The sequence below is a fragment of the Centruroides sculpturatus genome, unplaced genomic scaffold (assembly GCF_000671375.1).
Source record: "Centruroides sculpturatus isolate CEXI.00-Female unplaced genomic scaffold, Cexi_2.0 scaffold1730, whole genome shotgun sequence".
NCBI lineage: Eukaryota > Metazoa > Arthropoda > Arachnida > Scorpiones > Buthidae > Centruroides > Centruroides sculpturatus.
In genome coordinates, this window is record NW_019385854.1 from 19,026 (window position 1) to 31,278 (window position 12,253).

At 32.5% G+C, this 12,253-nt stretch overlaps 1 protein-coding gene across 1 annotated transcript; it reads left to right on the top strand.

Annotated features, from left to right (window-relative positions):
- The first annotated feature begins 671 nt into the window (after positions 1 to 671).
- LOC111642533 (G-protein coupled receptor moody-like) lies at positions 672 to 11,893 on the top strand. The gene is made up of 2 exons (XM_023388882.1): positions 672 to 2,179; positions 10,990 to 11,893. The coding sequence occupies exons 1-2, from the start codon at positions 1,370 to 1,372 to the stop codon at positions 11,272 to 11,274; spliced, it is 1,095 nt and encodes a 364-aa protein (XP_023244650.1). The 5' UTR covers positions 672 to 1,369; the 3' UTR covers positions 11,275 to 11,893.
- The last annotated feature ends 360 nt before the right edge of the window (positions 11,894 to 12,253 follow it).

The following is a 12,253-nucleotide window of genomic DNA, read 5'->3' on the forward strand; positions in this document are numbered from 1 at the left end:
ATATATATATATGTATATTTATATATATATGGAATTTGGATCAATTTATTTTGAAATATGAAATTATATCAAATACTCAAATTTTTGTAGCTCTAATTATAAAGGGTTGTTCCCTTCATCTTTATACAATTTAGGTACATTGATAGGCATTTCTCCTTCATATTTCCTTTGGATTGAGTCTTTAAAGATTGCAATTGAAGTAAGTTATGAATGCTGAGAGCAAAATTTCACATGTAGGTAATTTCTTTAAGATTAAAAAGTAACTAGTATATGTCTATGCAGAATATTTTACACTTTTTTTTTAGAATAGTTTCTTTTAAATATCTACATTATTTTGCAAATAGTTGGTTAAAATTTATGCTTGATTCATTAGCTAAAAGCATGATTTACTGCTAAATTAATCATTATATTTTGACTTATATCATTCATTTTAATTACTAGTATAAAATATTTATTTTCTATAAGCATTTTTTTATTAATGATAAAATGTCCAGTGTTAAATAATTACATTAAAAAATGTTTTTTTTATTTTAAAGTTTTGAGAAATTGTAAATATATACATAAATATATATATATATATATATATAATTAATCTGTATTAATATGTATGTATATATTTATATATAATTAAATCATAGTTAAGAAAAAAATGCTGGTAAGGTTGNTATATTATTATTGTATTAGATATAAGAGACTTTTTAGTAGCGAAATTAAGATAAGAAGGGAAGAAATGAATACGAAAAACCTGTTATAACTTTGTAAAAAATCTACAAAAATGGACAGAAAAATGTAATTAAAGTATTCAGCATTATTACTATTATTATTATTATTAATATTTAAATGTAAAAAAAGGTGAATTTTTAAATTTATTTTATTCAAAAAACAAAAAAAAACAGGACTTAATTTTTTGACGCTTGTATTGATAAATATAAAAATGTTGCAACGTTTTGCAACTCTATCATAATGGCAAATAAAAGAATTTCAGTACGTAAAAGTTTATTAAAATTTATTTATCATTTTAAAACAGGAAAAAATTCAAGAAAATGATTAACAGGCATATCGAAATTCGAAACCGTTGGTTTAAAACAATAGTGTCTGTTACAATACGTATTGTATCCTGTCCACACACACACACACACACACAGACAAGTGAGGAAGTTCCCAGCCTGCGTGGCATTACTGGTGTATCGTTTAATTAATAAATTAGACGGGACGACGCCGTTTAAAGCTCATAAAACATCAAAGACATATTTTGTACTGCTTGTTTTTCACCGGCTTATTTTTCTTCCTTACGCCTGTGTGTGTGTGTATATATATATATATATATTTATCAGCGAACTTCCGTTAAGTGAGAGCGTCGAGTCAAAAAATGAGTGGTGATATTTGGTCAGAGGAGGACGATACGGTTAACACTACAAATGTACCACTTATCAGGGAGAAACAAGGGCTGATGCACTTTGCAGCCTTCTGCGTTATCGTCATTATCATCGTTGGAATTACTGGAAATTTATTGACAATTATCGCATTGTTGAGATGCCCACGTGTTAGAAGCGCAACCGCCACTTTCATCATCAGTTTGTGCCTGGCCGATTTCTTATTTTGTTCCATTAATCTGCCTTTCAGCGCTTCCAGATTTATACACCAAAAATGGATACACGGCGATACTCTGTGCGTACTTTTCCCATTTCTGAGATACGCCAACGTGGGTTTGTCTCTCTTATCCATAACTGCCATCACCGTTAACAGATACATATTGATATCCCATCAGCATCTGTACGATAAGATATACAGAAAGCGTTACATAGCCCTGATGATCGTATTCGTTTGGACTTTTTCTATTGTTATGCTCTTTCCTACTCTGTTAGGTAAATGGGGACGATTCGGTTACGATCCCACCATTCTTAATTGTTCGATTTTAGAGAAAGATGGCAAATCTCCCAAGACTTTTCTCTTCGTTTTGGGATTCGTCATACCTTGTATTGCCATCGTTGTCTGTTACGCTCGCATATTTTGGGTAGTTCGAAGTAGCCAACAGAGAATGAGAATACACAGCGAGACCAAAGAACAGCAGAGAAATCGCGAGATGAAGCAGAAGAAAGACGAATGGAGAATTACTAAAATGGTCCTTTTCATATTCTGTTCGTTTCTGCTCTGTTATCTGCCCATAACTATTGTTAAAGTGAGTATTTTCGTTATTTATTCCATCTTAATTGTAGTTAAAGTAATTCTCGATTAAATTTAAATCATTTTTAAAACTAAAAAAACGCTTTTCGAGCGTGAAGTAGGGGTGGCCTCACCCCCACTGTATACATCACTACAGCACATTTACACACACAAATCGTAACTAAATTCTACATTTCGTTACGTTTATGGGGATGGGGTGGTGGTAGATGTGAGGCCACTCCTAAAAGGGCCTAAAATGCAACTGCATTTTAGGCCCTTTTAGTAGTTTTATATGCCCTTTACGTCTCAGTGTTTTTTTTATTATTAAAAAGATCATAAAAGTCCTTAAATAATAGCAAGTTTTTTAAATGTTGACTAAATTTTACAGGCATATTTTTTTCTATATAATCTTTGAGGCCCCTCGAAACGACGAGGCCCCAGGCGCGCGCCTATTGGGTAATCGCCTGAAAGTTTCGGCCTTTAAAAGCATTTAAAAAATGGAAGTTTATTACCCTAATAAATGATAATTTTCTTTATTATTGTGGTTAGGAAGTTCAGCTAAACTTCCTCACAACTATTTACTCTGATGATTTTTTTTCTTTTTTTATCTCCTAACTAGCAGTTAATTGCTCCTACACTGGCTTCTACAAGAAAAAAAAACTTGAAATTTAATATAATTTCTTTATGTATGCACTAGAATTAAGTTCTTAAATGTAGTTTAGTGTGTCTTTCTATGCAATTTTTCGCTGAATTAATATAATTAACTACCATAAAAGATGTTTAAGTTAGGAATTTCTAAGTTAAAAATGTTATATTTTCTCTTTTAAATGAATAATAATAAAGAATTTCAATTACATATTATTATAATAATCATTTAACTCTATTATATTGCTCTCTATTGAGCATCATCGTCATATTTAATGACGACTTTTTAAGTTTTAAAATATATTAACCCCATAATTATTTTTTAAATATATTTTATAAGGTATAGAAAATGTTATATTTTAAAGGGGTAAATTTTAGGGAAATTCCAGAAAAAAACGGTAATTAAAAATGACTATTTCCCTATTTTCTTGGCCTTAAGTGCTGTTAAATNCGTCGTAATGACTATTTGCATACTAACTCTTTAGTGGCACACTCAAAATGTAATCTTGAGGGAACCGAGTTAAACGAATAAAAACATTTTTAATATGAAAAACAAAGAAATGGGATCGATTTACTGTAATTTTATAACGATAATCGAGCCTTTATTTTTAGTTTTAAGGAAGTATTGCGTGACAGACAAGCAGACGGTCTCATTTTTCGTTTTAAAGATAGTTTTTCGAAGCTATTACCTCGTAAATTTGATATATCTGATGCTCTTTTAGAATTATATCGTTATAATTTTAAGTTGGAAGCTATTGATTGATTATTTAGGATATAAACTTCACACGAAACGTTTCTAGATACAGTCAAACCTGTGAAAAACGACCACTGACGAGAACATAAAAAAATGGCCGCCATTTAGAGGTCCTATGAACTTAGAATTTGATTTTCTGTAAGGTTATTTTTTCGTTTCCTCATTCACATTTGAGAGATTCACAAGAGAAATTACCAGGAATTTAAGATTTTATGTTTTCTTCTTTGCTATTATATTATTTATGATTTATATTTTGTAAACAGCTTCGTATCAAAACAGGAAGTTCATATTTTTGACGTAAAGCAAACTACTACAAAATTACTACAAAACAAAACACGTTCTAACACCTAAATAGGACCAGTTTCTCATAAAAATTCCTTCCTAGAGGCATCGCCCACGTGTTACGTTGCCGTATTCCATCAAATCTTTAACACTAGATGAATGATATTCTTACTTGGATCTGTACATCAATATTAACTTTATGCTAAATTTGATGTTCGAGATTATCTTTAGATGTAATTATCTTAAATCTTGAACATCACTTGTGGTATAGATTCTTATTACAATCATTTTAACGGTATCTTTTGGGGTTTAGGAACTTGGATCACTCACAAATTCAATTTGTTTGGGCTTAATAAAATGGATATTAGTCCTTTTCAATGGTAATTTAGTTGTTGATGTTTTATTATTCATTCAGAATTCTTAATTTTTTAAAATTATAATTAGCGTATTTTTGGTGAAATTTAAGGATTCCGTAAATTCTATTTTGAATCTTTATAAGTATTCCTACATTCCTCGTGAAATACTGGTTTGAACTTCGAACATTTAAACTTGATTTACAGTATATTTGGAGTTTATAGTGCTTAAAATGCTAATTTACATCTGTGTATATTTGAAAATCTGGGGCCTTAGTCTCGAGTTTTTCGTGTTACAACTCCCAACGTGTTGAAGGTGTCACGTGGTATCATCTCACACACTGACGTCAAATTGGTAGTCTCGAGTTCTAACTCACGTGCTTTCCCATCTCACCATGCGAGTTGCTACTCACGTTGAGTCGAGCATGTGAGATCGCTACACGAAAGTAAAAATGGCTGACGGATACGCAATTCTTATCGCTATCGAAGAGTTAGAAAGAGCCGAAAGACGTTGTTTGAGAAGGCAACGAATTTTTCGACCACGAGTAGATGACATTTCTTTTCGTGTCAAGTCAATACTAATAAAAAAAACTTTAATTCATAATTGATAAATGTATACAGCAAATTTTTCTAAAAATAAAAAGAAGTATCTAATTCATCGAAAAAGAGTATTAAAATGATAGTAAATTATATGTATAGATTATTAAAAGCATAGACACTACATTAAGATTATTTATTAATCAGAAGTGTTAAGTTCTGATTAATAAATAATCTTAATAGACAAAACAATTTAAGAAATAGATCAAGGAAGAAAACTATATGAAGAAAGGATTAAGTTTAAATACATTTTCCATTACATAACGGATTTTTTAGGTTCAACACACGCAATTAATTTTTCAAGTAATTCTCTCCACAAAGCGAATTGTCTTTTTCTTGTAAATTCGTTGTCGAATTTTCCGCTGTTCATTTTCTTATTATTTTCTATATATGTTACTAATATTTCTTTTTGTTCTTCGCTTATTTTTTAAAATAAAACATTCGAGGTTTTCATTTTGTTTCTGCGTACTATATTGCCACAAGACAACTTTTAACTGTAGCACGTGTAAACTAATTCGCGTTGATTTGTTTACAACTTGTTACAGTTAAGTTGATTGGTCGAATCATTATAGTCGCAAACCCAGATGCATTGTAAATAATCCCATCATGCTTATCGACAAACGTAAACAAGTGAATATGACCTACTTCCGCTCGCCTTTCGAGTTCACTCGAAGGGTCTAACTCGAGACTACCGATTATGTGAGTCATAGTAACACGAGTGAGTTCGATGACGTCAGTTCGAGTACAACACGAAAAACTCGAGACTAAGGGCCCTGGATGGGATCCGGTGGATTTTCGACGTTTCACATTATTAAATGTTTACTGTAGCAAAACTAATATATGTTTATGAACTACATTTGAATTTTTAAATTATTTTCAGAGATTAAATTTTAACACGGCGCAAATAATTCTTCCATTTCGCATTGGGTAATCTTTTCAAAAAAAATCGAAACAAAAATATCAAAACCGAGGAATATTTAAGATTCTTTTTGTGGAATTACCATAGCAACCACATGCCGCATTACGGATGAAATTTTTATATTACACTCGCACCATATCACGTACAAAAGCTTTTTTCTTGCATTGCTTTTTTAGGGTCGAGGCAACGCGCGCGCACTTTCGGAGAATTGTCTTGCATCAATTGTCACTAACCGTATTGAAGGAATGACAAGAAGACATTAGGAGAATCTTTTTCCATGTCTATCACGGGTTCATGGATCTTCTAATGTCTGTGCAATAAACAATATGTTCATTATAAAGTAAGGCACTCTAGGTATAAACCACTTCACGCTTAGCGAAGGCAACACTCGAGTATCATCAAGTCTTTGGTCTTTGAGACTGGGTTCATATGGAGTTTATTGCTATTCGCTTATACTCCGAGAAACTGGCGGATGATCTCTAGGCGACTGAAGAGCTGGCCTTATAGAAGACGGCCGAAACGTACGCGAGGGGGATAGAATGCCTTTTTGTGAGGACTTATGGGAAGCTGACCCCTATTCAGGCGTCATGGGCAAGGAAAAAACCCGGAAAAACTCCGTGTTGCCAGCCTGTCCGAGCGAGGCGTGAACTACAACCGAACTCCCAGTGTTTAGGGTCTGATCTCCGCCGCTATGAGCGGAGACGGAGTCCACTCGGAGTATCAGTAAGAATGATGTGTTATCCATTTAAACAGGAAGGCCGTCATTTGCATAGTGTCGCGAGATGGGCAACTTGCATTTGCTAGTAGGTAATGAATCGGAAAATTGAAAGAAAAGTGCAAATATCATTCAATTTTTTGATAGGTGTTTCAAGAGTAATAATTTGAAAACGCGAAAGTTAATTGCATTTTAAAGTCCCGCATTTTGATAATTTGCATGCTCTGGCGCTTTTCCTCCATAGACTGCGAGCGTGCTGATTAAACGCATAGATTGAAATTTATATCGAACAGGCCCGAAAATTGGCATCGACTTACTACTAAAGAATTGGGTATGAAATCCATTCGAATCCACGTTTCATCATGAGTGTACTAAACACAGTAAGTATACTAAAAGTAGTCTGAGTAAATAATTCTTACAGTGTGCGGAGTCAGAACTATAAGAATATCGTAGCACATCCAATCCACAGATGGGAGTCCAAGTACAGTATATTATTTAATATTTAAAAAATTTTTGGGTGGCAGGCCCCAGGATCATCTTTTCCTGGCTCTAAAAAGGTATTTCCTAATGAGGAAACGTAACATCGAAATAAGTTATAAAGCTGAAAATGATTTTATTGCAATGAAAAAATATGAAAAATGATAGAAATGACGATGAAATTTTTATGAAGATAGACTTGTTTGAACATGTTTGGCTTAACTTTTGTAGATTAATGAGAAATTTTTCATCGAAAATGTTAAATTTAAGTTACTTAATTCGGCTATTTTTAATAATAATTTACAAATTTCTTAAAAATTGTCACTTTATTAAGTTTGAATTTAGAGAAACGCGATATTCGTTCTAAATTCCCATACCTTAAATCATCTAAAAAGCCCAGAAATGAAATGTAGAAAATTTGTTATGTCTTAATCTGCATCATAATATCCCTCTTTAACTTTCGTCCCTGCAGGCATCATTGCATATCATTGTTATGCCAGATTCTCATGAAGGCAGTAGAGGAAGGGGTCGTATATATGTTCGGGTCAAATAAGCACATGAAAAAGTTTTGAAACTCGGATTCGAAATTGGCTCCCTGGAGTGGCGAATTAATGCTTTCCCCATTTTTCCGACCATTGGTAGAATGGGGAAGGCATCAATTCGCAACAAGCCGATGCTTTAACTGACTAAAGTATCGGCCTACTGCTCTGGGGATCCGAGAACGAATCTAGATCAAAAACCCGAAATTTTTGGGAGCAATCCTTTCTGGATATGTTTAACCTTCCATCCCTCAATGCCCACGGAACGCACGATGAACTTGTTAAAAGATCCTCTTAGTGCCCGCTGGAGGAAAGTGTTTTTATAAACCCATTCTACCGTTTAACACGCCCTTTATCTCCTTGGCCACCTGGCCGTTAATTTATAGTATGATAAAGGCGTCATTCTGTTACTTCAGAAAACCGGGATCCAATTTAAGTCGGGAATCTCGAGTATTTTTCAGAAGTCTATTCCGGGTATGAAAGATCCTGTTCTCATAATCTGGATACTGTCTACTGTTTGCTTGATCGAACCTAATCTGTTTCTGGTGAAGTTAATACAAACGAAAACATCTGAGATGTAAAGAAAATTGCTCCATGCAAAAAAATTGACAATTTGTTTACATCTCAGATGTTTATACAGTATTTGGATTTCAATTGTTATTTGGTTAATGATTGTGTTATTACATCAAGACCTACAGTTCGCCCGCTGTACGCTTTTAATATGGCGTTTAGTAAAATCGTTATAAAAAAGTTTTAATTTGCATAAATTCAAGTTTTTGTTATTCTGGATAACATTTCGAATGAATATCATTCGTTTCCATGCAATTGTACCCTTGCAAGCATAAAATTAAGCCATAAAAGTGAAATAGCTCTACGGGGAACCCCCGTAGACTTTTGACCTATCGACCCGGAAGTTTCGCCGACACCTCACTGATAACGAGAAAGACTTAAGTTTAAAATTTGAGCTTTCTAGACCCAGTAGTTTTTTCTCTACGAGCATCTGCAGTGCCGGAAGAAGAAGAAAAAATAGTTTTTTGGGGGCAATTTTTGCACGTTTTAATTGCTTATATTTCGGCAATCGCTTTACAGAAAAACCTGAAATTTTGTACATTAACTGAGAAAACAATTATCTTTCGAACGAGATACTCAGACTTACTATAGGTGTTTGGGGGCGGAGAAATTGACCCCCGAAAATCGGCAGTTCTGATTCCTGTATATAGTATAGTCAGTGATTTTTTATCACTTGGCACGGAGTCACTGCCGTGACTCTCGATACACTTTTATTCGATATTTATCGTTTCCTGTTTGTCTCTATAAACTCTATCCAACGTCAATACATCCAAAGATAAAAAAATTATCGGAATATACTTGAATTGCAAATGACGAGTATTGGGTGCAATTGTCTTAAAATGGCTTCTTTTCAATTATTTCTATTGGCATAAATTCTATCTTTTTTTTCTGCGTGGGAGTGGATTTTATGTGGATTTACAGGGATAAATTTTCAGTATGGATTGTAACAGATTTTCTATCGAAATGCTTAATGATTTGTATAAAAATGACAAATTTTTCGAAAAGAACTATTCAAAAATCTTTACAAAACGGAAACATGTCTAAACGGATAATAAATCCGGGAACGGAACGGTTTATTAAGGAAAACATTATTAAAAGCGGGAAACCTGTGTAGTACGGAGAAGGAAAACTGCCAAAAATTAATATATATTTTTTAATTTAGTAGACCTGTTCGCTTAGGGAAAGTACAGTATATATTTTTTTAGGCTAAATTTAAAAAATAATAATAATTTCCCTACGCGTATAAAACGTGAAAAATCACGACCATAACTAACACTTTTAGAATTCATTTATTAGTGATTCGCAGGTTTCCCACGGTCGAAACTTTTCATTTTTCCATCCCTCCTCCCACCAACGGTTATGACAAAACGGGAAGTGAGGCTAGATACGGGATCCGTTTTCCGAAACGTCATAATGACATTAAAAAAAAAGTGCACCTCTGGGCTAAGTAACGCCAGTTTTTACAACGTTTTTTTCCCCCTTTTCTTTTAGTGTGCAATAAGTGAAGAAAAAAAATGGCGAATTTGGTTACATTATCGACATCAGTATATATATATATATATATATATTTTTTTTTTTACCGGCAATTTAATTGATATTTATTACTGTTTATACTGTTAGATGAACAATAAGTCCTGTGTATACGTCTATCCGCTTATAGAAGTTTTATAAAGGAGTGGCACCGCATTTCTGGTGAAAATAAATACCGATGATGATCCTAGTGATTATTATTTAGTTGATTTTTTTTAAATTTTATTAAAGATGAATTTGTCATTCATTACAGTTAATAATAAGTCTATTTAGCTTTCGAACAAACAATTTTGACAGGATAATAAAGTATAATTAAGTACTTCGAACGTCAGATACAGTGTCTTCTAAGCTGAATATAAACGGTGGCATTCACGAAATTGTAATAAAAACATTCGCTTAATTAATATTAAACTGTACTTCATTGTATCGCTTCGTACAATTAATAATTTAGATGAATAAGTTTTATTCTTATACAAAATTCAGGGAAGATGGTAAAATATAGGCCAGAAGTATTTTTATAATGGTCTATCATAATTCAGATAGTACAAGGCGTGTACGGTCCTCTAACTTGCATAATACACCCAATTAATGAATGCGAGAGGTACAGAACTCGACATACTTGTTAGTTACAGGTTAATAAAGCAAGTTTTACTAATTATTAATACTAAACTAGGCTACACAGTAATTAAAACTTATTTTATTAACTTAGTGATACACAAGCTGTATTATATTTTAGTATTACGTATTGTTGTTACAAGGTTCTGGTGTTGTGTTAGTTACTAGTACTGTAGGCCTAATACAGTACAGTACTAGTAAATATAACAAGATCTTTGTTGCATAAAGCGCTTGTAGCGAGTATTTTTCGATTGCCTAAAGTTGTTTAACTTTAATTTTTATGCAACAGCCCATGAGTTTAATGCTAAATTATTGTTTATCTATTTTAATCTAGGCGTCCAGTAATTGATGTAGCTGTACATATTTTCCAAAATTGTTTTTAACTGATTTAACACGTGTTATGGAGTAGTTCCTCGAAAATTTATCATCTATGTTATCTACAGACAGCATCATTAATTTTCGCGATCCGACAGAGCCATTAGAAGTTGCTCAATTGATGTAATTATTAAATGAACTCGTGACTAATTGCCAATCTTTTCATTAATGTGAACCGTGTACATTAAATAGGTTTACATCCCGAGAGATTAATTAATAATAATAATCCCAACGAAGAAAAGGTCACCGCATTGTCGGTGACCTTCGTACGGATGCCAAATTTGATTAATTGTTTCTAGAAATTAGCGTTAAGAGATTTTTAATTACGTCTTTTTATTAATTTTCCTCACAATAATGTAATTAATTCGATTGAGAATGCATTGCTTCTAAGAAGCGTGGTAACTAGCATGAATTTTTCTATGTTAATGGCTGAAAAATCCAACATATTTTTACAGGTGGCCGACAAGAACGTTCGTTATCCCGAATTACACATCATAGGATATATCCTGATATACCTGAGTGCGTGCATTAATCCTATAATCTATGGTGTGACCAACAAACAGTACCGTCAAGCTTACAAGACTGTACTTCTGTGTAGACGTCCTCGAACTCTCAGCGTCAGTGGTACAAACTGTCCGGCTCAACAAATGGACAATTGTGGTACACGTACCATGATTTCCATGGTAGTTTCCCAGTCGGGACTCGAAGGTGATTCCGTTTTTGAAGATGACAAACTGTAAGTTGGCATAGGAAAGCGTGTGATGACCCCCACTTTGCAGATGTGGATTGCGGCACTTTGAAGCCTTAATGGTACTGGAGTGGTCCCGTAAAACGTCGTTTACTTCGGATTATTTTTAAATATCCGAGTCGAGAGGTCAGAGATGGACCCTGATGACCTCTGAACGTACTCCCGTTACGGGTATTTCTAAACTTCCATAAATAGAGAACGGTTTATTGAACGAAACAAACGTTTCATTGACGCGCTACAACTTTAGAAACGCTATTAAATATCTTTATAACTTTTAATTGATGTCTTAAACGTATCAAATAGATCTATCCTGAAATTAGATTACTTTAAAACTGTCGTATCTGTATCATAACTAAATCAGTGTACAGCTAAAGGTGAAATTAATTAAAATATTGTATCCTAAGTCAAAAAAAAAATCATCTTTTAAAATAACTCAGTAATAACTTCATGTTAATAATAATAATAAAAGATCATTTTCTTCTGATAATTCATGTATTTCTAATAAAGATATTCTTTCCTACAACTTAGAAATTAACTTTGTAAAATTCAAAATGGTTGTTTTCTCAGATCTTATAAAAACGAGATAAAATATAAAAATTATAATAGATTTAAAACGTAGTTAAATAATGTATATAATTTTGTTAGCTCAATATAATAAACTTATTTTTATTAATTTATCCTAATATAAAATTATTATTGACAGTTGGTGAAAACATTTTATATGAAGACAATTTTTATTACAATTATTTTAGTTTCATGTAAATTTAATTTATATATTCATAATAGAATATAAAAGTTTTGTCATTCTCTTACATTTTTAAAATAATAATTTATTGTAAAAAAATCAACTCTGCAATGTTGAATAAAAAGGAATCTCACCACAATAATTCCATATTTTATATTCACAACTTTGTAATTCATAAGCTGAAAGGAATAAAAATTATTATTATTAAAATTGTGATGTGTCTGCG